Raw genomic sequence first — 27298 nt, 5'->3', positions numbered from 1 at the left:
ATAGCCAGATGCAGGCCTAGCTGACTGTAGCATTAGGCACTGAACAGACAGTTTATATAGAGAATGACACAGTTACTATTACCGTGGATCATAGGCGTAGACTGGGGGGGGGGCGAGGGGGGCAATGCCCCCCCAAACGACGAGGACGTGGACTGGCGCTACAATGGAAAAAAAAAAACACAAGCAGGCACGCGCTCGTCTCCATCCGCTTCGCTGCTTCCCTGCCCTCTCTGTCTGCGTCCCGCCCGAAAGGAAATGACATCAGAGGAAGGCGGGACGCAGACAGAGAGGGCAGGGAAGCAGCGAAGTGGACGGAGACGAGCGTGTCTATAATCTACCCCCTCTCTTCCTACCCTCCGGCGCAGGCAGCACCAATCTTCTCTAAGTCTTTCTTGTTTCTGGCAGCAGTAGCGACGTACACGCTGCTTTCAGCTCTGCCCCGAAGCCTTCTCTTCAAGTTCCTGTTCCCGCATAGGTGGGAACAGGAACTTGAAGAGAAGGCTTCCGGGGCAGACCGAAGGCAGCGTGTACGTCGCTACCGCTGCCAGGAACACAGAAAGGCTGAAGAAGACTGCTGCCTGCACCGGAGGGAGGGAGGAAGAGAGGGGGTAAACGGAGTCACGATCCTGGACCTCGCGGGGGGGGGGGCAGCAGAGGGAAGATGAATGGGACTGGGAGGGTGGAGAGCAGAGGGAAGGAGTAAGAGATGGTGGGGAGCAGAGGGAAGGACCAGGAATTGGATTGGACTGGACTGGGAAAGGAGGTCAGAGGGAAGGAGCAGGAGATGGATGGGACTGGGAGGGTGGGAAGCAGTGGGAAGGAGCAGGAGATGGATGGGACTGGGAGGGTGGGAAGCAGAGGGAAGGAGCAGGAGATGGATGGGACTGGGAGGGGTGGGAAGCAGAGGGAAGGAGTAAGAGATGGATGGGACTGGGAGGGGTGGGTGGGGAGCAGAGGGAAGGACCAGGAATTGGATGGGACTGGGAGGGTGGGAAGCAGAGTGAAGGAGCAGGAGATGGATGGGACTGGGAGGGGTGGGTGGGGAGCAGAGGGAAGGAGCAGGAGATGGATGGGACTGGGAGGGGTGGGGAGCAGAGGGAAGGAGCAAGAGATGGATGGGACTGGGAGGGGTGGGTGGGGAGCAGAGGGAAGGACCAGGAATTGGATTGGACTGGGAAAGGAGGTGAGCAGAGGGAAGGAGCAGGAGATGGATGGGACTGGGAGGGGTGGGAAGCAGAGGGAAGGAGCAGGAGATGGATGGGACTGGGAGGGTGGGAAGCAGAGGGAAGGAGCAGGAGATGGATGGGACTGGGAGGGGTGGGGAGCAGAGGGAAGGAGCAAGAGATGGATGGGACTGGGAGGGGTGGGAAGCAGAGGGAAGGAGTAAGAGATGGATGGGACTGGGAGGGGTGGGTGGGGAGCAGAGGGAAGGACCAGGAATTGGATTGGACTGGGAAAGGAGGTGAGCAGAGGGAAGGAGCAGGAGATGGATGGGACTGGGAGGGTGGGAAGCAGTGGGAAGGAGCAGGAGATGGATGGGACTGGGAGGGTGGGAAGCAGAGGGAAGGAGCAGGAGATGGATGGGACTGGGAGGGGTGGGGAGCAGAGGGAAGGAGCAGGAGATGAATGGGACTGGGAGGGGTGGGAAGCAGAGGGAAGGAGCAAGAGATGGATGGGACTGGGAGGGGTGGGAGGCAGAGGGAAGGAGTAAGAGATGGATGGGACTGGGAGGGGTGGGTGGGGAGCAGAGGGAAGGACCAGGAATTGGATTGGACTGGGAAAGGAGGTGAGCAAAGGGAAGGAGCAGGAGATGGATGGGACTGGGAGGGTGGGAAGCAGTGGGAAGGAGCAGGAGATGGATGGGACTGGGAGGAGTGGGAAGCAGAGGGAAGGAGCAGGAGATGGATGGGACTGGGAGGGTGGGAAGCAGAGTGAAGGAGCAGGAGATGGATGGGACTGGGAGGGTGGGAAGCAGTGGGAAGGAGCAGGAGATGGATGGGACTGGGAGGGGTGGGAAGCAGAGGGAAGGAGCAAGAGATGGATGGGACTGGGAGGGGTGGGTGGGGAGCAGAGGGAAGGACCAGGAATTGGATGGGACTGGGAGGGTGGGAAGCAGAGTGAAGGAGCAGGAGATGGATGGGACTGGGAGGGGTGGGTGGGGAGCAGAGGGAAGGAGCAGGAGATGGATGGGACGGGGAGGGGTGGGGAGCAGAGGGAAGGAGCAAGAGATGGATGGGACTGGGAGGGGTGGGTGGGGAGCAGAGGGAAGGACCAGGAATTGGATTGGACTGGGAAAGGAGGTGAGCAGAGGGAAGGAGCAGGAGATGGATGGGACTGGGAGGGGTGGGGAGCAGAGGGAAGGAGCAAGAGATGGATGGGACTGGGAGGGGTGGGTGGGGAGCAGAGGGAAGGACCAGGAATTGGATTGGACTGGGAAAGGAGGTGAGCAGAGGGAAGGAACAGAAGATGGATGGGACTGCGAGGGGTGGGGAGCAGAGGGATGGACCAGGAGATGGATGGGATTTGGAGAGGTCAGGCACAGCAGAGGGAAGGAGCAAGAGATGGATGGGACGGAGGGATGGTGAGCAGAGGGAAGGAACAGAAGATGGATGGGACTGGGAGGGGTGGGGAGCAGAGGGAAGGAGCAAGAGATGGATGGGACTGGGAGGGGTGGGTGGGGAGCAGAGGGAAGGACCAGGAATTGGATGGGACTGGGAAAGGAGGTGAGCAGAGGGAAGGAGCAGGAGATGGATGGGACTGGGAGGGGTGGGGAGCAGCGGGAAGGAGCAAGAGATGGTTGGGACTGGGAGGGGTGGGTGGGGAGCAGAGGGAAGGACCAGGAATTGGATGGGACTGGGAGGGTGGGAAGCAGAGTGAAGGAGCAGGAGATGGATGGGACTGGGAGGGGTGGGTGGGGAGCAGAGGGAAGGAGCAGGAGATGGATGGGACTGGGAGGGGTGGGGAGCAGAGGGAAGGAGCAAGAGATGGATGGGACTGGGAGGGGTGGGTGGGGAGCAGAGGGAAGGACCAGGAATTGGATTGGACTGGGAAAGGAGGTGAGCAGAGGGAAGGAGCAGGAGATGGATGGGACTGGGAGGGGTGGGAAGCAGAGGGAAGGAGCAAGAGATGGATGGGACTGGGAGGGGTGGGTGGGGAGCAGAGGGAAGGACCAGGAATTGGATTGGACTGGGAAAGGAGGTGAGCAGAGGGAAGGAACAGAAGATGGATGGGACTGCGAGGGGTGGGGAGCAGAGGGATGGACCAGGAGATGGATGGGATTTGGAGAGGTCAGGCACAGCAGAGGGAAGGAGCAAGAGATGGATGGGACGGAGGGATGGTGAGCAGAGGGAAGGAACAGAAGATGGATGGGACTGGGAGGGGTGGGGAGCAGAGGGAAGGAGCAAGAGATGGATGGGACTGGGAGGGGTGGGTGGGGAGCAGAGGGAAGGACCAGGAATTGGATTGGACTGGGAAAGGAGGTGAGCAGAGGGAAGGAGCAGGAGATGGATGGGACTGGGAGGGGTGGGGAGCAGCGGGAAGGAGCAAGAGATGGTTGGGACTGGGAGGGGTGGGGAGCAGAGGGAAGGAGCAAGAGATGGATGGGACTGCGAGGGGTGGGGAGCAGAGGGATGGACCAGGAGATGGATGGGATTGGGAGAGGTCAGGCACAGCAGAGGGAAGGAGCAGAAGATGGATGGGACGGAGGGATGGTGAGCAGAGGGAAGGAACAGAAGATGGAGGGGTGGGGAGCAGAGGGAAGGAGCAAAAGATGGATTGGACTGGGAGGGTGGGGAGCAGAGGGAAGCCTACTGGAAAGAAGACACTGCATAAAACAGAAGACACTGGGATCAAAGCGAATAGAAAAACTAAATGATCAGACAACAAAGGTAAATAAAAGTTTATTTTATTCATAATTTATTAATTGAAATGTGTCAGCTTTTTGAAATGTGCATCTGTGATATTTTGCCTGTAAATTTCATTTCCTTCCTCCATATTAGCATATTCATTTGCATATGTATATATGCAAATGATATGCTAATATGCTCCGCCCATTCTTTGCCCCCCCAAATGAAACAGTCAAACTACGCCTATGCCGTGGATATACCACAGTAAACAGCTGTAAGGGCCACACCCCAACTAGAATCACCGTGGGTGCGGGAACAAAACTTTTTACTGCCCCATGGGAATGGTAAAAAGCCTTGTTCCCACAGTAAAAAAATCCTTTTCTCCATTCCTGTCCTTCTCCCCAAAGGCGTCACTTTTCCTGCAGCCAGCAGCGATTCACAGTCACAGGTCAGCTCTGTGTGCTTCCTCCTGCTGCGTCCCACCCTCTGTACTACAACTTCCTGTTTAGCGTCAAAACAGGAACTTGCAGTAGAGAGAGCAGGACACGGCAGAAGGAAGGCAATGGAGTCAACCTGTGACTATGAATTACTACAGGAAAATGTAAGTCTTTCCCAGAATGGGTGCTATCATTCTCTCTTGAGTCTAGGAACTTGCAGCCATTTCTTTCATACTGCATCAGCTCTTCAGAGATTGCACTGCGTTTTAATAAAGATCCAATAACTTTGAACATGGATTGGGTACTGTTTAACTCCAGTCATGAGTCCTTATGTACATTTTATGAAATAAGTTATAGGTTGGTTGTAATTTTTATACATTTTACTAAATATGTTATATGTTGGTTACATCTTTTTATATATATATATATATATATATATATATACTTGTGTATATATATATATTTGTATATACTTATACATTCTGTTTAATATTCATATTTTATTTTATATTATTTATGCAAGTAGTTAAGTATTTTTGTACTGTGTCATTATTCCTTTGGTTTTATCATTTGATGTTTTTATAACAGTTAGTTATGTGTTTGTTTTTTTGTATTGTTTAGGGACTCCTGAAGCAGGCCCTAGCGACTGAAACACGATTCGTGTCGAGTCCATTGCATATATTGTTGATGTAAACTTCTGATGTAAACTCTCTGAATCCGTTGGATGTTTTTTTACATGATCCTTTGTGTCACCTTCGCTGTGTTTGCTTGCTTACATTATCTTGTGTGGAGGTTTTTTGTTCTTCTGTGCTTGTCGATTCCTTCAGATAGTGAGGCCTGGTGATTTCCGCCAGCATTTTTCCTCATTACTGTTTTCCATAGAGGTGTTTTGTGCCAGATGACATTTCCTATATGTAATGTCACATATTGCCTTCTATGCCAGTTCAGACAGAATGGCATTGGTTGGAAGATGACCTCTGGTGGTTCCTCTTTTGCTCTTCCATGTTCCATCCAGAGTTACTAAAAATTATGTTGAAGTACTTTCCAGGAGATTTGAGACACAGGCACCCAAGATCTCAGAGCTAACACAGCCCCTGATTTCCAATACCAGCTCCTATGGTATATATGTGTATAAAGAAGCTACATTAAATGTTACCAATATTACATTAATATCCTGTTTTCCAAACTCTTCTAGAATCTGTATAATGTGCGTGAAATCATGTATAAAGAATGGTATTTGATCAACAACACTTTTTAGGAATCTGTCAACATAAATTTACATAGGGTTCAACACTGAATCTAAAGGTGAAATGAAAACCATTTCAGAGAATCTTTATTCTAATTCTTTATCTATCTTTTCCAAATATATTCACAAGATGAATATAGAAAAAGGGTTAAGGTTAATCCATTGAAAGAGTGGAGTGATAAATAGAAACAGATCTGTGTATTAAGTGCAATAGGTCCAAGACAAAGACCCATATCCTTTGGAAGTAAATGGAATAGGGGTACTGACTAATGAGATTCTTCTGATTGAAAAACTTCAGTTCTTCCTGCCCAAGGTAGTCTCTGAAATTTTGGTTAGTATTACTTAGTTATAGAGGTTGATTTGTCTTGTTTAACATACAGTCAACATCTAAGAACATGATGTCAGCTATGTGCATGTGTGAGCGTCCTGTGGGACGGCATCACCGGCACATCGCTGGTTGTCGAATACCTGATCACCTTGAAGAGCTGAGCACAAGACCCCTGAAAACGCTGATTTATAGCGAAACATGATCATGTACAACCAGTTATTGAGCATAAACCTTCACTTGTATTGTGGTTTAACATACAGTGAGGGAAGAAGGTCTCCTACTAAGCCATCTCTCTCCCCCCTTCAATCTGTTCAAATTTCTGCTGCACGAGTTATATTCCACCAGTGTCACTATGCTCATATTAGCCCTCTCCTCATGTTACTTCATCGGCTCCCTATCCTTTTCCACATACAGTTCAACTCCTCTTATTGACTTACAAGTGCATTCACCCTTCAGCTCCTCAGTACCTCTCCAGTCTTATCTCTCCCTACACTCCTCCCCGGGAACTCTGTTCATTGGGTAAATCCCTCTTATCTGTACCCTCCTCCCCACTGCCAACTCCAGACTCTGTTCCTTTTATCTTGCTGCACCATATGTCTGGAATAGACTTCCTGAATCAGTATGTCAAGTTCCAGCTCTGGCCATCTTCATATCTAGGCTAAAAGCCCACCTTTTTGAGGCTGCTTTTAACTCCTAACTCCTATTCACTTGTTCAGGACCCATGTCTGTTTTATCATTCCCACCTTAAGTAATTCCCTTATCCTTTATTTGTCCAGTTTCTCTGTCCTGATTAGATTGTATGCTTTGTCGAGCAAGGACTGTCTCTTCATGTTCCAATGTACAGCGTTGTATACATCTAGTAGCACTATAGAAATTATAAGTAGTAGTAATAGTAGTAGTAGCAAGAAGGTGGATGGAAGGTGTGAAGTGCTTACAATTTTTTGGTACTGAAAGCTGATTTAATTTAATTTGTGCACAATATGATTTGCAGCTGGATCTTAACCCTTCTTTGTCAGTGTCAGCTCCTTAAGAGTGTTACTGGAGCAGTGGGGACGTGAATTCACTAACATGCCTTCAGTTTGTTAGCATGTCTTAAAAATGTTAGTGCTGCCCAAAATTGATTTAGTGAACATTAACCTATGAATTCATGTGCATATAATTGATTTACAGTAAATAGTCAAGTTGTAGAAGTAGAGTATGTACTGTTCTGCAATTATTTGATTATTCTAATGTATTATTTTTGGGTTTGCCAGCATATGTGTTGAGACCACTGCAGATGGTCCAAAATGTGGTGGCACACTTCATTGCTGATTTCAACATATCTACAATATCTTCACTGGTAGCCAGTGAGGTTTAGAGTTCAATTTAAAGTGTTCAGTTTGATTTTTAGGACTGTAAATGGGGAGGTTCCTCTTCCTCTTGCAACTGCACTTACCCCAAATTCTATATATACACTTTAACTTCTGTGCGCTAATTTGGCCACATAGCCAAGCTGTGCACATAATTTAATTGATTAGCAAGCCAATCAGTGCTGATAATTGGTACCTAAAAACCAATTAGCGGCACTAATTGGCTTTAATTAGAATGTATGCACACAACTTTCTAGGCGTATTTTACAATGCAGGGCACGTAAATACCAATGTGCAGTCGAAAAGGGGGCATGGCCATGGGCATGGAATGGGTGGGTTGTGGGCATTTCAAAAAACTATGGGCCCCTTTTACTAAGCCATGTAAGACTCTACGCGTGCCCAATGTGCGCCAAAATGAACTTACTGCCTGAGTACCATGTATCTCTTGCAGTAATTTCATTTTTGGGACGCGTCCGATACGCATGTCTGGGAAATATATTTTATTTTCGGACACGCGCCAAGTGGCATCTGACACGCGTAGGTCATTACCGCACAGATTCCTTATTGCTAGGTCCATGGCTGGCGGTAAGGTCAGACACCCAAAATGGACGCGCAGCAATTTTGATTTTGCCACACATCCATTTTCGGCAAAAATTTAAAAAAAGGCATTTTTGGTACGTGTGCCCAAAACCCGCGCCTACACTATTGCAAACCACTTTTTACCGTGATTTAGTAAAAGGACCCCTATGTGCACTATTATAGAGTACACCTGATCTGTACCTAACTTAGGCACAGGTATTTAGGCCTGGTTTTAGGTGGCCTAAATGGGTGCACCTACATTTTAATCACAAGAATGGTACGTGTGTATATGCTGTAAACTACACCTAACTTTAGGTGTAGCTTACAGAATCACGTTAACCGCATGGTTTTTCAGCACTGGTTTTTAATGCACCATTTGTAGAATTTGGCCCTTAGAGTATATGTTCTATCTCAGTCATTGAGGTCTGCTGGGAAATTACTGTTAACAGTGCCTTCTTACATACAAGTTACTTTGGATGACATTAGTTCGAACATGTTTTATATTGAAGGCGTTGCATATGGAATCGGCTTCCTGAAGAGTTACGTGTGATGAAAAATTATCTCCTCTTCTGCAAATATCTCAAAGCATATCTTTTCACTCAGGCATTTAATTAATTAATACAAGATCTTATAAATTGTTATGCAGGATTCTGTATTTTTGTGTATGTTAGTGGGTATTGCACTGTCTTTTCTTGATTTTCATTGTGAATGTTTTTATATTGTAAGCTGCCTAGGATGATGGTTTGTGCAATCTAGAAACTGTGTGATAAATAAATAAATAAGTAACATCCAATAGACAGAATTTTATTGTAATAATGAACACCTTACAAACTAATTTCAAGAACCTCAATGGTACCACTCCAGTAGCAGCAGCCGGGTGAGTCTGGCCTGGTTATGGTCTGATAAACGGATGCATCTCGGGAGGTTAGCGCTCATCAGCCTGTTTTAACTCTAGAATTACCACAGTTATCCAAGCAACAGATGGAGCGACCAAAGGATGCTCCATGCTGACAAGCGCTGACCTCCTGGGATGCACGCATTTATCAGCTCAAAACCAATCTGGGCTCGCCCAGCCGCTACTATCAGAGTGGTACTGCTGAGGATCTTGAAAGTGGTTTCTAAGGTGTTCATTATTATTACAGTAGAGTTCTGTTTATTGGGTGATAGACAAATTTATTTGCAAGCATTAAAAGATCCTAAAGTTTTTTATTTCTGAACGTAACTGCCATAGCAAAAAAAAAAAGTATTGTCTTTTTTAAAATATCAAGACAAATAGCCTTAGGTTCCTTTTGTCTTTTTTCCCACACACTTTAATATATTCCTCAATTTATAATCTGTTATCCCAATTAAGAGAACAAGAGGGAAATATTTAACAACAATTAAATTGGGATTTAAGTAAAATAGAGAATAAGTTTGATTTAATAAACAATATTAATTGTAATTCCCTTGCATTTCATTGACTAATCACACATCAAAAATTAAACTTCACTAAATCCATGTTCAGTATTTTTACTCCATTTGGCAAAACCCCTTATTAAAAATAAAACCAAAAACCTTATGATGCATGACTGGAAGGAAAAGCCTCAGATATACACAGGTCTATATGTTTTTTAACCTGTTGTTATCAATCACCAGCTAAAAATCTTCCTTATTTCAATATGGTGTCACAATCACACACAAACTTTAATAGTGTTCGATCCCAAACTAAATTCTTTCAAAACTTATTATAATGTCACTTAGCTTCAAATGGCTCAGATCTTCCCCATAACTAATCAACGTAAAATACATCAAATAAATTTTGAAGGCATTTATAATGGATTTACATCCAGTACTCCCTTAGCAGCTCTCAATAGCCATCAACTCAACAATATTGGAATGCAGACAGCAGTCCAGCAATGATATGGGGGTTATTCAATATTTCACATTGAGTGCCACATGTATGATTTTCTACCAGTTGATGAAAGGTCATATGAGTGCATTGGGTACAAAGAGCTCCTGGCTGTCAAAGATTATGTTTGATCTCTAGAGGGTACAGTAGAAAACTTGGAGGAGTTGAGGAAGACAGAGATGTACATACAGGAGGCGTACAGGGACATAGAGGGGCATAATTGAACGAAAACGTCTATCTCCATGGGCGTTTATCTCCGAGAACGGGTCCGTGAAGGGACGGTCTGAACCGTATTTTCAAAAAAAATAGACGCCCATGTTTTATTCGACAATTTGTGAGCTGGGCGTTTTTGTTTTTCAGTGATAATGGAAAATGAAAGCGCCCAGCTCAAAAACGAATAAATCCAAGGCATTTGTTCGTGGGAGGGGCCAGGATTCGTAGTGCACTGGTCTCCCTCACTTGCCAGGACACCAACCGGGCACCCTAGGGGGCACTTTTACAAAAACAAAAAAAAGGTAAAAAAGCTCCCAGGTGCATAGCACCCTTCCCTTGTGTGTTGAGCCCCCCAAATCCCCCTCAAAACCCACTGCCCACAAGTCTACACCATTACTATAGCCCTAAGGGGTGAAGGGGGGCACCTACATGTGGGTACAATGGGTTTGGGGGGGTTGGACGACTAAGCATTAAGCAGCACAATTGTAACAGGTGGGGGGGGGGGGGATTGGCCTGGGTCCACCTGCCTGAAGTCCACTGCACCCCCTAACAACTGCTCCAGGGACCTGCATACTGCTGCCAGGGAGGTGGGTATGACATTTGAGGGTGAAAATAAAAAGTTGTGAAACATCATTTTTTGTGGTGGGAGGGGGTTAGTGACCACTGGGGGAGTCAGGGGAGGTCATCCCCGATTCCCTCTGGGGGTAATCTGGACATTTAGGGCACTTTTTGGGGCCTTATTTGTGAAAAAACAGGGTCCAGGAAAAGTGCCCTAAATTCTAGCTACAAACGCATACTTTTTTTCCATTATCGGCGAAAGACGCCCATCTCTCCTCGGCTGATAACCACACCCCAGTTCCACCTTCGCCACGCCTCCGACACGCCCCCGTCAACTTTGTACACTTCCGCGATGGAGTGCAGTTGAAAACGTCCAAAATCGGCTTTCCATTATACCGATGTATTCGTTTTTGTGAGATAAACGTCTATCTCCCGATTTGGGAGAAATCTAGGCATTTTTCTCTTTCAATTATAAGGTGGATAGTCATCTTGGTGTGGCAGGAAGTGATCCTGTAGATGGGATCACCTGCCAAATGATGCAGTATGTCCTTGCACTGATGATAGGTCTTCAAGGGTTTGTGCCCAGGAGGGAAGGGTTAGATTATAGTTGATAATTGGTTATTAAGAATATGGGTAGCTGGGTGTCTGATATGATAATCACTTAGTAACTTTCCCCCTGGTTCGAAGGTGGCTGACATCACACATCACCTAGATGGGAATTTTGATGGTACTAAGGAGGATCTAACTGGACTGGAATACTATTTGCATTTGTACTTGCTGCCTAAATCTAGATGGCTCTTTACAGACTTATCCCTTTGGTGCCTTTGGGGTGTTGTTGCCTCTGCTGCTGATATCTGTCTACAAGTTTCATGAGGAGGTCCAGAACAGGAAAACAATGATTTGCAAGTTGTGCAAAGCAGTCCACAAAAGCAGAACACACGTCTTCAGTGGTTTAAAAAAGCTTTTATTCCTGCCACTTTAAAACATAACCCGACGTGGCCACGTTTCGCCTCTTTAGAGGATGCGTCAGGGGCTACAACTATTAGGGTCCCAAGGGGCACTCAAATCTAATGGTAGATTAGTTAAATAAAAGCACCAAGGAAAACAGCTCAGCAGCTAGCAGAAAGATTCACTCTTGCAGAGTAACTCCTCTTCATTCAGCAACAAACACACTGTAATTGCATTATTAGGGTCCCAAAGGGCACTGCACCTAATAACCAGTTACCTCCCATTGAATATCCATGGTTAGGCGCTTCAACGCTATTTAACTGAACAGGAGTTGTTCCTGGCTGGTTAAATAGTTGTGAATATCATTGGGGGGGGGGGGGGGGACTAAGTTTTATTTCACATTTTCAAGCATCATAAAATTATTTAAATATAAAGCAAAATCTTTTTTAGATCATTTGGGTATGTTTACTAAGGTGCGTTAGCGTTTCTAACGCACCTTGAAACTTAAGGCAAGTTAAATGCTAACGTGCCTATAGATTTCTATGGATGCATTCGTGTTTAATGAGTGTAAACCATCTACGCCCGTTAAAAACGCTAACACGCCCATAGCTCACCTTAGTAAACATAGGCGATTGTGTTTAGTCTCCTGTGTTATTTTTGGGATTTTTCATTTTGGTTTGGTTTTCTTTTTCATAATATCGCTCAATAGTGCATATCAGTCTTAGGACATAGTAATAGCCATACTGGGTCAGACCGATGGCCCATCTAGCCCAGAATCTTGTTTCCAACAGTGGCCAATCCAGGTCACAAGTACTTGGCAGAAAACCAAATAGTAGCAAGATTCTATGCTACCAATTCCAGGGATAGCAGTGGCTTCCCTCATATCTATCTCATAGCAGACTATGGACTTTTCCTCCAAGAGCTTGTTCAAATTTTTTTAAGCCCAGATATGCTAATCATTGTAGTCACATCCTCTGGCAGCAAGTTCCACAGCTTAACCATTCATTGAATGAAGAAATATTTCCTCCTATTCGTTTTAAAAGTGTTACCATGTAACTTGAGTTTCCCTTAGTCTTTATACTTTTTGAAAGAGTAAAAAAATCAATTCATTTTTACCCGTTCTACACCACTCATGATTTTTTATCATATTCCTTTTGAGCTGTCTCTTTTCCAAGCTGAAGAATCCTAATCTCCTTAGACTCTTCTCATATAAGAGGAGTTCCATCCCCTTTATCATCAGTAGTGTATCTATAGGATGAAGCTAATTTAACTGGAGTTCCAAAGCAACAAGAAAAAAATTGCCATGCTATGCCAAAATCCCCCAACTTCTTTTTAAAAAGCAATATATTTCATTTCACATCTTACTTTTTTTTCTCTTTTTTACAGTTCAGAGAGACTGTGTATGTGTATGTACCATGTGGTGTGACAAGGAGGTTGCCATGGTAATTTCTCATTATTGTTGAATAGGAAAGTAATTACCTCGACAAAAATCCCATATAATCTGTCAATGCATACGTTAAATCTGCCTGGGGCATCCTTTGACTTCTGCATCCTTCTTTCATAGAAAATTCCTTTTCCTTTTTAAACAACTAGCAAATTTTTGGAGCTAATAGAGGTGAACTTTCCGTAATAATCTAGCCTTTTTGCATATGGCAAGAAAGATACTTAATGAACGAAAGTCAAGATGCTAACTAATAAATATAAATCACTTAAAAGGGCACTAAGATTTCAAGGTTTGGAATAAGTAAACCTCAAACCCACATATCCAAACCATAAAAAAAGTTTTTTTTCAAAGATTCATTGTGGATATAACCTATGATCATCAGAAGTGATACATAAAGGAGGAGATTCTATATATAGCACCTAAACAAATTGGTGCTGAAATCAGTGCCAACTAAACGTTTTCTATAATCGGTACCTAGATTTAGGCACTGATTATAGAATCAGTGGCGTACTAAGGGGGGGTGGTGGGTGCGGCCCGCCCCGGGTGCACGCCGCTGGGGGGGGTGCCGTGCGCCGGTCAGCTTCGTTGTTTCCATGCTCCCTCTGCCCCGGAACAGGTTACTTCCTGTTTCGGGGCAGAGGGAGCATGGAAACAACGAAGCTGACCGGTGCGCGGCACCCCTCCCCCCAGCAGCGTGCACCCGGGGGGGTTCTTTCACCAGAGCGGGGGGTGACGAGGGGGTTCGTGCTGCACCGGGGGGAGGGGGCGCTGCACCCAGGGGGCGGGGCGCATCGGCGACCGCCCCGGGTGTCAGCGCCCCTAGGAATGCCACTGTATAGAATGCTAGCAAAAAAGGCCCATTTCGTAAACAAATGAAACGGGCGCTAGCCAGGTTTTAGAGAAAGTGAGAGTGTGTATATGTATGTATGTCTGTGTGTGTGTGTGAAAGAGAGTGTGCAAGGGTAGTGTGAAAATGAAGAGTCAGCAGTGAAATTGTACGTAGGACAGCTGAACCATTTGAGGCATGTTTGTGTGTCTGTTTGAGAGAGTGTGTATATGTGTGTGGGTGCGTGTGTGTGTGATTTACAGACAATGTAAGTGTGTGTCTGTGCGTCTGTGTGAAAGAGAGTGTGAAAGGGTAGGGTCAAAATGAAGAGTCTGCATTATAATTGTACATAGCACAGCAAAAAACTTTTGTGGCAGTTCTTGCCTTATCTCCCCTGTCACCCCTTCCATACCCAACGATTCTTTCCTTGTCTTCCATTCCTTTTGTATCCCGTGTGTGTGTGTGTGTGAGAGAGAGAGAGAGAGAGAGAGAGAGGTGCTAGCAGTCCCTGTGATAGTAGCAGGCCATTTGCTCATTATAGCCAGGTAAGAGTGTGAGTGTGTATGTGCTGTTTTTTTCTTTCCTTCCTGTGCCTTCTGTGTCCGATATTTGTGTGGAGAGCAGAGATCTATATGGTGCATTTCTTCCCACAATGTGAAAGCTAAGGACGTATTATTGACTGCAGTGTTTGTTTTTCATTGGTTTTTGTTGTATGCTACTTCTTAGCAGTCGGATTTTTGAACTTCCGTTGTTGAATAGCTTTTTTTTGTTTTGGTAGGGCATTTTGTCTGGGGAAAGCACATACCGTGATCTTAAGCATGGTTTTCTAAATTTGCATCGGCTTCCAGTGAGTTTCATCGTCTCCTTGTTGTTTTTGAAGTTCCCGGTTTGTGTTCTTCCTTCTGCTCCCTTGTTCGGTAGCCTTGTTGCGTGATTGGTCCTTGTAGCGTTGCTGTTGTTGTTGTGTAGCAAGTGTTTGCTGCTGGTTTTCTTTGTTCCGCGATGCGTCGTTCGTCACATGCCATCGCTTAGTAACTTGTTCGCGATGTGATTGGTTGTTTGTCATTGGTCCGCCCTCGACGTCATGACGTTTGACGCTGTGGGTGGGACAAACACTCCTGGGCGAATTCTGGATTTCACCACCATGCATTTGGAATGTTGGGACTTGTGGAGGCTTCAGAACGTTGGAGGTGCGTTTTATATAGAGAGATGTTTAGTTAATATCTCAGCACCTAAAACTACGCTCATCCATTTACACCAACAAAAACATGGCATAAACCCTGATATATAGATCTACACGCACTGGACCATATTCTATAACTACACCTGTAAATTTCAGAACACCCACAAAATGCCCATTCCCCCCCCCCCCCCCCCCCCCCCCCATAATCATGCCTTTTTTTGCCTGTGCGCGTTAGAAGTTTAGCACACTTTGTTATGGAATACACTTAGCGAGTTGTGCATGTAAATTCTAATCAGTGCCAATTAGTGCTCATTATTGCTTGTTAAGAGCTGTTATCAATGCTGATTAACTTGTTAAGCCAATTAAGTTACACGTATTGTTATGGAATCCACACCCATTTCAGTGCAGATCTCTAGGCACGCTATATAGAATCGGGGGGAAAGTTACTAACAGACCATTGCATCAATGTGCTCCAGACTGCTATATTCTTCATTGGTCATTTCTTAAGTTTGAATTAATATTCTTCATATCTTCAAATCTCTCTTGTCTCATTTTAGACATCTTTTATATGAAAAATAACAATTATCTTTTATATTAACAATAGTGTTGTATTACAGGTATATAGAATTTCCTATGTGCAAACTAAACACTTATCTTTGGAAAAGATGAGCAGACAAAACTGACATGCATGATTCGCTGCAATGTGTCAGGGCTGGTCTTCTGGAAATAACAACATCTCAAATTTGTGCAGAAAAAAAAAAATATATATATATCAAGTCCATTGAACATACCCACAAATAGCTCATATGAGTAAAGTTCTTCCAATTATCTTCTATAGAATCTTCTATAGGTAATTTAGGTACACTGCTTAACTATAAGGAACAATGTTGGATCTTTCAGTTGGATAATTTGGAACCCAAAGGATTGAACTCTGAATTAGATTGGATGTCATTAGTTTAAACGATCCAATCAGAATCTCTGACATTAATGAATACAGTGAGTGTTTGTATAAAAAGCATGGCGGCAATCTTGGAGATTGATTCTGTAGAAGATGACATGCTTGAACTTGGAAGAACTTTATTCATGTGAGTTATTAGTGGATACATTCAGTAGAATTCAAATGTATGTTTTTTTTGCTGCACAAATTTGATATTTTGTTGTTTATTTCCAGACAGCCCTGATGCTTGCAGATTGCATCGAAACATGCATGTCAGCTGTGGTCTGTTCATCTTTAAAAGATAAGTGCTTAATTTGCACATAAGAAATTGCAATTAATATAAAAGATAAGTCTAAAATGAGACATGAGGGATCTGAAGGTTTGAAAAATATTAATTTAAAAATAAAAATAAGAAATGACCAATGAAGACTAAAGTGATCTGGAGCACATTGATGCAATGGTCTGTTATGTACCATTTCTGATGGTCGTTCAAAAAAATTACTTTATTTTTAAGTGAATATGATTTATGTTGTATCCACAATAAATCTTTTGAAAAACAAATTTTAAGGTTAGGATATATGGTTTTGTTGTTAACTAATAAATGTACACATATTTTGTACAAAATTGTTTGTTACTTTACCTGGTTTTGTGAAGAATTGCAACAACTTACCCAGAAATGCTTTAATGTAAATGGAGTCGAGGAGTAGCCTAGTGTACACATATTTTGTACAAAATTGTTTGTTACTTTACCTGGTTTTGTGAAGAATTGCAACAACTTACCCAGAAATGCTTTAATGTAAATGGAGTTGAGGAGTAGCCTAGTGGTTAGTGCAGCAGGCTTTGATCCTGGGGAAGTGGGTTCAATTCCCACTGCAGCTCTTTGTTGACTGTGGGCAAGTCACTTAACCCTCCATTGCCCCAGGTACAAAATAAGTATCTGTATATATGTAAACTGCTTTGAATGTAGTTGCAAAATACCACACAAAGGCAGTATATCAAGTCCCATTTCCCTTCCCCTTAATTGGTTCACAAGTGTGGAATTGTATACTTACATAGTACCAAAGTACAATATTTGTCTCTACATTTTCTTTTCCTTGGGAAAAGGGAAGGTAGATATTCAGTAATCATTTTTACATTGTCATATGCCAACAAAAAAGCTGTAAATAATACATTTTAATTAAACTAACCTTATATATTTCTGACTAGATTTTGAGGCCCAGTGTGGTTTGGCATGCATTAACAGCTAACACACAAATGACCTAACAACCTATGGGGTACATTTACAGTTAGTGTGCCGTAAGTCACGCATTAAGATCATTTTTTGAAAGGGGGAAGAACTGGACGGGGCATGGGTGGAGAACGGATGTGGAGGGTATTTGGCATTTAACATGCTTCACTTACCACACACTAACTCCTGGATTCTATTTAGGTCACCTAATGTTGGGCACCTAAATTTGGGCACACAGGGCTCTACACATGCAAATTAATGAGTTAATGAGGTGTCAGTTATTGACAATTGACACTAATTTAGGTGTGTGTGGATCTGCCTGTATGCTATTCTTTGACACTGCATGCCTAAATTGTCTCACCTATAATTTATTTATTTATTTATTTGTTACATTTCTACCCCACATTTTCCCATCTATTTGCAGGCTCAATGTGGCTTACATAGTACCGTAAAGGCGTTCGCCAAGTTGGTTGATAACAAATACAAGGTTATATTGTGGACAAATGATATGGGTGTGTGTCAGGCTCCATGAGGGTCAAAGGAATGAAGGTTGTAGATTGTCTGGTACAATCATTGGTTATGCTGTGTTGCTGGGTGTGGGGATTTACATTGGATCGGTGGGGTAAGCCATTTTGAAGAGATTGGTTTTCAGTGATTTCCTGAAGGTTAGGTGGTTATGGATTATTTTCACAGCTTTTGGGAGTCCGTTCCATAGTTGTGTGCTTATGTAGGAGAAGCTGGATGCGTAGCTGCATGGAAATGGGGTTTGAGGGAACCCTGCAGCTACAATAGGAATCTGTGGGGATCCCCTCCAGGGTCAAGGGAATCCCATGGGGATAGATGCAGGTCTTACGGAGTTCCCATGGTAGTGTAGCACAGAGGTTAACAAACCCCAGGGACAGTGGTGACTAGGATTTGCACCCTGAAGAAGTCCTTCTCTCCTCTCCCCTCCCCCGCCCAGGTCCAGCCAGTGTCTCTCTCTCTCTCTCTCTCTCCCCCACTTCCCGAATCATGTCTCTCTCCCCCCCCCCCCCCCACCACCTCCCTCCTCCCAGGTCCCAGAGTCTAACTAACCTGTTTCCTTGGCTGGCAGCAATTAAAACATGCTGCTCTGGCTGACATCGGGGCCTTTCATCTGCCGGATTCCACCCTCCTGATGTAACTTCCTGCTTCTGTGAAGGTGGGAGCCAGCAGAGAAAAGGCTCCGATACCAACCGTAGAGCAGTGTGTTCTAATTGCTTCTGCTGGCCAACGAATCAGGTTAGAGTTTAGGACCCGAGGAGGGGGGAGGAGGAGGGGTGGTGAGGGAGAGACGTTGGCTTGAGGATTGTGGGAATGAGGGAGAGAGAGATTTGCTGGACACTGGGGCTGGAGCTGGAGGGAGATGGGCTGGACCCTGGAGCTAGAGTTGGGGCTGGGGCTGGAGGGAGATGTAGTGGACCCTGGGGGCTGGGGCTGGAGGGAGATGTATTGTAACCTGGAGGGAGATATGCCGTAACCTGGAGGGGAAGGGCTAGGGCTGGGGCTAGAGGGAAATATGCTGGACCCTGGACCCTGGGGGCTGGGACTGGAAGGAGATGTGCTAGACACTGTGGGGGGGAGGGCTAGGGCTGGAGGGAGATGTGCTGGATCTGGGGGCTGGGGCTGGAGGGAGATGTGCTGGATCCCAGGGCTGGGAGGAGATGTGCTGGACCCTGGGGGGGGTAAGAATGCTAGGACTGGACGGAGATGTGCTGGACCATGGAGAGAGGGAGGGAGATGTGTTGGACCCTGAGGGCTTTAGGGAATTATGCCAGACTATGAATATGGGGGGGGGGGGTGTAAGGAATTACGCCCAACTATGAGTATGAGCAAGGGAGGGGCAGGGCACAGACAAGAGATGCTGGGCATGGAGTAAAAATATAGACAGAGACACAGGGCAATGCTGGAAAAGGGATGAGACATAGAGGAACATAGAAGGGCATTGTTGATCACAGGGGGAAGGACAGGGACACAGAGAGGCAATGCTGAATATAAGGGGAGGATAGGGACACTAAAGGGCAGATACTGAACATGGGGGGTAGACAGGAAACTGGGAAACAGAAGAGAAGTGCTGGACAGGACAGATAGGGACACAGGGTAGATGGATGGTTTACATGCAGAAAGAAGAAATGTCAAATAGACAGGAGACCTTGGAAAGGCAGGGAAAAATGGAGAAAAGCAGAAGACACAGTCAAAGTTGAATGGAAAAATAAAATGCTCAAACTACAAAGGTAGAAAAAATATTTTCTTTTATTTATCAATTGGAACATGTCAGCTTTGGGTTATTTTACCACTTGAAGTTTATGCATGGTGCAATAGTTCAAACACTAGAATTGTATTCAATAAAATGTTATTTTAAATCACAATTTTTAATTACATTAATCTGTTCATCTGTTCATCTGAATCTCAAGCAAAATAGTATTTGAAAATGCGGTGTCAGTAGTGATCATTCAGGGTTGGTATATGTGAAAAGTTTCTTTAAGCAAAGTTATTCTTTGTAAACCATGTAGGCTTCCTCAAGATGAAAATTCTCCATCAGTAATAAGCAAGCATATTTGCTTATTAATATGTAGTAAAATAGTTTTATATGTCTTTTCCATTCAATTTTTTATCTGTTTTTTCCCCAGGATAGTGACAACCTGTGGTGGGATGCCTTTGCAACTGAGTTTTTTGAAGATGATGCAACATTAACCCTTTCGTTTTGCTTGGAAGATGGACCAAAGCGATACAGTAAGAGAGACATTTTGCTATATATATATGCATTTGGTAGGCTAATCGCTGGATGCAAATTTTGATGTGTAGTAGTATCTGCAGTCATCTATAAGTGTATATAACACACTATTCAAACGTTGTGTTCTCATGTGATGTAGATCTAGTTTGTTGTCTTAACTTCTAGTCTAATCACATGCTTACAGACTCCTGATGCAGTCCCTGCCGCCAAAACACGGTCAGTTTAACGAATTGCTTATTATAGAAACCCTGCCATTCTTATCAACCCTGCTGTCCTTTGGTTGCTATATATATAGAGGCTCATTTTCAAAGCAAATAGGCTTACAAAATTACACATCTTACTATGTAACTTTGTGAGTCTATGTGCTTTGAAAATGAGCACCATAGTGTATCGTAATCTAGAGATGTATAATGTGCAATATGCTTGGTTATTGAGTGCTGTCTGTTTGTTGGCAAAATGGTGCCCATGGCATGCAAAACCCACTGTGAACACTCAGCAGGCATGGAGGTGAGGCAAGGCTGTAGGGTGGCGCTAATGACAAAGGACTGTGCAGAACCATGGGATAGTGCAGGACTCAGGGCCAGCTTAACCATTGGACCAGGTGAGTCACTGGCTCAGGGCACCAGAGATTGAGTGCACCATAATACCCAGCCTCTGACCTCACCTGATCTACAAGTTAAGCCTTTTCTCCCCCCCCCCCCAACCCAGTCTGGTCTCTCCTGTTCTCTTTTCCCCCTTCCCATAGGTCCGGAAGTGCCCCTCACCTCTCTCTCTCTCCCCCATTGGTTGCTGGCGGCAGCAGCAGCATGACAGGCTGCCTTCGGCCAAACCCTTCGTCTTCCCTCTGCCACATTTTGCCTCCTTTGATGCAAATTCCTGTGGGCAAGATGCAGCAAAGGGAAGACCCAGGGGTTGGCTGAAGGCAGCCTGTCATGCTACTGTTGCCGGCAACCATTGTAAACCTTACAGGATCGCAAAGGATTGAAAGAGGTGAGGAAACAATGCCAGACCTGCAGGGAGGGGAAAGAGAGACTGGACCGAAGGGGAAAATGCCGGCCCAAGGGAGGGAGAGATGACGAACCCATGGAGAAGGAGGAGAGAGGGAGTGCCAGAAGCAATGTGATGCAATGGGGGTGGGGGCACGATCCCTTGAGCCTGCCCTGGCTGGATTGGAGGTCTATGTAGAGATGTCAGGCAGTGTTTGGCCACAGAGCCCCACAGTACCGGAGGTAGAAAAGGGGATACTGCTAAAGTTAGATCCAATGGGGAGTAGAGCAGTGAGAATGCTGGGTGAAACCTGAAACTGACATAGGGGACAGAAATACCGGGGACTCTGGCTTGCAGGAAGAGGACCTGCTCATGGATCATGGCGGTTTCCTCCTCGGTGATATCAGGAAAAGAGGAGAAGGAGGCCTGGGTTGGTTGGTTGAGGGAGTGGGTTAAAGGGTGAAAAGGAGGAGGTGGCTTGGTAGTGAATTTGAGGTTGATCTTCTGCACCTTGTCACGGAAGTAGTAAGCTAGTGATTGAGGAGAGAGTGAGGGGGATCCATCTCCCCTTATGCTCCTACCCATAACCTCCACTCACAGAACAAATCCCTCCTCTCAGTACCCTTCTCTACCACCGCCAACTCCAGGCTCCGCCCTTTCTGCCTCGCCTCACTCTATGCTTGGAATAAACTCCCTGAGCCCATATGCCAAGCCCCCTCCCTGCCCATCTTCAAATCCTTGCTCAAAGCCCACCTCTTCAATGTTGCTTTCGGCACCTAACCATTGTACCTTTATCCAGGAAATCTAGACTGCCCCCAATTTGATTGACTGCACTTTTTTGTCCTTTAGATTGTAAGCTCCTTTGAGCAGGGACTGTCCTTCTTTGTTAGATTGTACAGCGCTGCGTAACACTGGTAGTGCTTTAGAAATGTTAAATAGTAGTAGTAGTAGATATAATAGGGAATTTGCATAGGTAGTGGTCAGCAGCTTATATATACTGTAACATTATTCCATTCATTGCATATGGAATCATTTAAAAAGAAAACATCTTGGAATGTTCTGATTGCTCAAGTCACTGTACAGTCTAATACATCTTATTTTTTATAAAATTATAATCTACTGCATTCTGAGAAGGGGAGGCTGTTATCAGTGGCAGCCTCATTGCTTGTTATTGCTTCTAATTATTAGCCTTTAAATAAGCTAAATCAGAAAGTATCATCCGGTTACTCTGGTGTAGGTTATATCTCCATTTACCCAGTTTGTATGCGGGGCAGGGTAGGGGGACCAGTGGGGCATTTAGGAGGGTTGTAGATATATGTATATATTTGGAGAATTGTTTTGCTTAATATTGCTGGATTTTGTGCATCATTGGCAGTACACTGAAGAACTACAGTGAATTTTTCGCTCGCTGTTGATAAGTTGATTTTACTTTTGGGAAAGCAATAAATACAAAAATTAAATAAACCAATAAATACATTAGAAATCTACCCATTTAAAGTTAGTTACTACATTAGAGTACATGAGCAGGTTCTATGGAGGATGATATCAATAACTTAGGAGACTGAAGGAAAGCATCCTTTGCAGTTTGGAGAACTGTTGATCTTTGGCACTTGGTACATAAGTATTGCCATACTGGGACAGACCAAAGGTCCATCAAGCCCAGCATCCTGTTTCCAACAGTGGCCAATCCAGGTCACAAATACCTGGCAAGATCCCAAAAAAGTACTAAACATTTTATGCTGTTTATCCCAGAAATAAGCAGTGGATTTTCCCCAAGTCCATTTTAATAATGGTCTATGGACTTTTCCTTTAGGATGCCGTCCAACCCTTTTTTAAACCCTGCTAAGCTAACCGCCTTTACCACATTCTCTGGCAATAAATTCCAGAATTTAATTACATGTTGAGTGAAGAGGAGGAGTGGCCTAGTGGTTAGGGTGGTGGACTTTGGTCCTGAGGAACTAAGTTTGATTCCCATTTCAGGCACAGGCAGCTCCTTTTGACTCTGGGCAAGTCACTTAACCCTCCATTGCCCCAGGTACAAATAAGTACCTGTATACAATATGTAAACCACATTGAGCCTGCCATGAGTGGGAAAGCACAGGGTACAAATGCATAAAAAATAAATATTTTCTCAGATTCATTTTAAATTTACTACTTTGTGACTTCATTGAATGCCCCCTAGTCCTAGCATTTTTGGGAAGAGTAAACAGACGCTTCACATCTACCCTCCTACTTAGCTAGATAACAGAACTGGCAGGTGCCTTCTGAGATACCTTACAAAGCATCCTCATTTCAAACGGCATGCTAATATATGGGGACCACGTGTCAAATGTAGTAAATATTGCAGTCAGTATAGCAATATGTTTGTGCATTTTCTAGAGCTCTGATTCTCAAGGGTGGCTGGAGTTCTGTCACAACTAAGATGTGGAAAGATTTTTGTAGGACTTCTGTTTTTTGATTGTGAGATATTTTAATTTGTAGTTTCTATATAATGAAGTAGAGGAAACCTATCAATCATTGTGGGAATTCACCTGATAAATGGCAACCTCACAAATGAAAAAAAAAAGCTGCCAGATTATAGAACTGGTACTGACAGAATTGCAGTCTGTTGCCTTTTAAACAAGTGATAACACTGTAAAGGTACATAAATTACAACCTCTAGTGCCATTTGCAACAGCTGATCTTTCCTGATTAGATTCAGTCAGCTTGTCAAATATCTGATTTCCTGGTCATGTTCTCAGTCCAGAAGGCACACATACATCAGTACAAAAAAAGAAACAATTAATGTCCAGTTAGATCAGAAATAAATCACTACCAACTATAGAATCCCAAGGGAGAGACACTCAATATAAGAAATCAAAAATAGTCAATCCCGATGTATGGGATGTGTAGGGAAATGTCCATATACACCCTCCCCAACCCAGTTGATGAAAAAACTCACTAAATAATAGTAAAAAATATATATATACAAAATCCAAAGCAAAAAAATATATTTATAGGTATTGTTCAAATTATGCCAAAGCATCAGAATATTGAGAAGCACACAGGAACGAAGTTATCTTAACTTATATATCCTTGCTCTTTCACTGTCCAAAACATCCAACAGGAATCCCTGTTTCAAAATTTCTTCCTCAGGGACACCGGTGCTGCATTGTCAAGTTCTTTTTGCTGTTTTAAGAGTGTGTAATTTTTCTGGATTTCCCTGTACATCCCATTCATCGGGATTGACTATTTTTGATTTCTTTTCAGTTAGATCAGAGGCATCAGTGCTTCCAGGAAACAGTGCCATATATTAAGGAATTTGTCAAGGGGTTAAATACTTTTGTTGTGACAACTAGTTACCTAAAAATGGCTGAGAACTGAGATGAGTGATAAAAGAAAAGGTAAACATACTACACAAATACCTCTGTTCTGTGTTCATGGAAGAAAATCCTTGAGAAAGATCTCTGTTGGCTGACAATGACATATATGGGAGTGGAGTGCATTAAAAGCAAAAGAATAGCCATACTGGGGGGCAGACTGATGGTCCATCTAGCCCAGAATCCTGCTTCCAGTAGTGGCCAATCCAGGTCACAAGTACCTGACAGAAACCCAAATAGTAGCAACTTTCCATTCTACCAATCCCAGGGCAAGCAGTGGCTTCTCTATATCTACTTCAATAGCTGACTATGGACTTTTCATCCAGGAACTTGTCCAAACTTTTTTTAAAACCAGATACACTAACTGCTGTTACCACATCCGCTGGTAATGAGTGGCAGAGCTTTGAGTGAAAAAATATTTCCTCCTATTCGTTTTAAAAGTATTTCCATGTAACTTCATTGAGTATTCCCTAGTCTTTGTACTTTTTGAAAGAATAAACAAGATGAGTAGATATCACACCATTCATGAAAGAAAGTGTTTATGAATAACTAGAAAAACTGAAAGTAGACAAAGCCAAAGGCAGCAAAACAGTGGGACAAGGAGGTGGCCATAGCCAGAAGAATGCTAGGCTGCATAGAAAGAAGCATATTCAGTAGAAGAAAGGAGGTGTTAATGCCTCTGTTTAAGTCATTGGTGAGGCCCCTTTTAAAGTATTGTGTTCAATTTTGGAGGCAGTATCTCGCTAAGGACATCAAAAGATTTGAGGCGGTTCAGAGGAAAGCGATAAACATGATATGGGGCTTGTGGCAAAAGATGTATGAGAAGAGACTTTGGGGTCCTTTTACTAAAGCATGCTGAAAATGGCTTGCGGTAGTGTAGGCGCGAGTTTTGGGCATGCCTGTAAAAAAATGTCTTTTTTTTTTGCTGAAAATGTACGTGCAGCAAAATGAAAATTGCCGTGCATCCATTTTGGGTCTGAGACCTTACCGCCAGCCATTGACCTAGCAGTAAAGACTCACGCGGTAACCGGGAGGTAGTGACCTACGCATACCAAACACTGCTTGGTGCGCATCCGTTACGCGCACCCGAAAGTAAAAAATATTTTTCAGACGCGCGTATCGGATGCGTGTCTAAAATGAAATTACCGCAAGAGCCACGCGGTAGTCGGGCGGTAACTCCATTTTGGCACGTGTTGGGCACACATAGACGCTTACACATCTGAGTAAAATGGCCCCTAGAAATCTTATACTACTGCTACTACTACTTATCATTTCTATAGCGCTACTAGATGTACGAAGCACTGTACACTGGACAATGAAGAGACAGTCACTGCTCAACAGAGCTTATAATATAATTAGGACAGACAAATAGGACAAATAAGGGATAAAGGAATTACTAAGGTGGAAATGATAAAACATGGGTACTGAACAAGTGAGGTAAGAGTTAGGAGTTAAGAGCAGCATCAAAAAGGTGGGCTTTTAGCCTAGATTTGAAGATGGCCAGAGATGGAGCTTGACATACCTGCTCAGGAAGTCTATTCCAGACATACGGTTCAGCAAGATAAAAGGAACTGAGTCTGGAGTTAGCAGTGGAGGAGAAGGGTGCAGATAAGAGAGATTTACCCAGTGAACGGAGAGTTTAATATGTACACTCTAGAGGAAAGGAGGGATGGGGAGATATGCACCTTTCTGACCTCATTTGTAACTTTCTTTAAATTAATCCCCTTATTTTCTTATTCCAATTACTCTATATCTTATCTATCTTCCATCTTTGATTATACCCTAGGCTGTCTATGAAAATGTTTATTATGTATTGTGTTGACATTGTAATGTAGCATACTACACCATACTTTATATTGTTTGAATATTTTTACTGCTGTAATTGTCTGTTGCTTATGTTTCACTTATTCTTGCTGTACAACGCCTTGAGTGAATTCCTTCAAAAAGGCGGTAAATAAGTCCTAATAAATAAATAAATAAATAATAGAGTCATTTTAATACTTAAAAGGTATTAATATGCAAACTAATCTTTTTCACTGGTAGAAGTAGAGGTCATGAGATGAGGTTGCAGGGGGAAGACTTAGGAGCAATGTCAAGAAATACTTTTTTACAGAAAGGATAGTGGATGCCTGGAATGCCCTCCTGCGGGAGATGGTGAATATGAAAACAGTGACAGAATTCAAGAACATGTGAGATAAACACAGAGGATCACTATATAGAAAAAGGATGGAATCCAATTAAAGCAAAACTTAAATGATCTCATAACTGGAGTGAGCTTTGACAACAGCTGCAGTAAGCTTTGTCAGTAGCTTCAGAGGTTGGGAAGTAAGACAGGCAGACTTCTAGGGTCTAGGTCTCATAAATGGCAAAAACAGATCTGGATCAAAGCTGGAATGGGCTCTGATGGCAACTCCAATAGATGGGAAGTAGGACCGGTGCCAGGCAGACTTTTACGCTCTTTGCCCCAAAATTGGTAGGAAGAGAGATAGAGATTAAACATACTAGTGTTTAATCATGAAGAAGTGGAACCTGTGCAGAATGCTCAATTCAACTCTGGTCACCTTGATGGGTAGACTGGATTGATCTTGCATTTCTTTATCTGCCGACATTTATGATGTTACTATGTCACTATACCTATTCCTACCACTACTAACATAATCAGAATAAACAACAACAGAGTGCTATAAATGAGAACCGCTTTCATTGGTTGTTGCTCTAGTTTTTTAAAAAATGTTTATTCCACTTTGTTGACTTTATCATCTCAGTAATGATGGACTCCTGATGCAGGCAGGACCCATGTTGAGTTCTTCAAAACTTGATGATTTGAACATTGTTGTTTTTATTCTAACAAAAACCGCCTTGTAGACTAGGTTTCCTACCCTCTTTTATTGTTTATCCCTTCTGTGTTTTGCTCGCTTTGGCAAGCTGTGGGGTTCTGGTTCTTCTCTTGCATTTGTGTGGCCCCACTTAGACTCTACCATATGTAAGCCTACCTTCAAACTATGATCATTGTATTTAAGGACCATTTTGTAGAATAGCATTTATCTATTTACGTATATATGCTTTACATGCTGGTATTCTTGGTGTCTAAAGATTGGCAACCTCATTAAAGAATTACCCCCTACTGGGGTAATTCTCTAAGGGACCGACTATATATAGGCACAAGAATGGATATAAATGTCATTATTCTA

At 43.8% G+C, this 27298-nt stretch overlaps 1 protein-coding gene across 6 annotated transcripts in view; it reads left to right on the top strand.

Moving 5' to 3' along the window:
- LDB2 (LIM domain binding 2) overlaps window positions 1–27298 on the top strand; it is a 687185-nt gene that overhangs the window by 284282 nt on the left and 375605 nt on the right. For all 6 annotated transcript variants that reach the window (XM_030191221.1, XM_030191220.1, XM_030191219.1 and 3 more), the window contains exon 2: window positions 19658–19760. In XM_030191221.1, coding sequence (XP_030047081.1) covers window positions 19658–19760 — 103 coding nt within the window. The remainder of the gene's footprint in view (window positions 1–19657; window positions 19761–27298) is intronic.

Source organism: Microcaecilia unicolor, chromosome 2 (genome assembly GCF_901765095.1).
Source record: "Microcaecilia unicolor chromosome 2, aMicUni1.1, whole genome shotgun sequence".
In the NCBI taxonomy this organism is placed as follows: Eukaryota; Metazoa; Chordata; class Amphibia; order Gymnophiona; family Siphonopidae; genus Microcaecilia; species Microcaecilia unicolor.
This window is presented reverse-complemented; position numbering and strand designations above follow the sequence as displayed.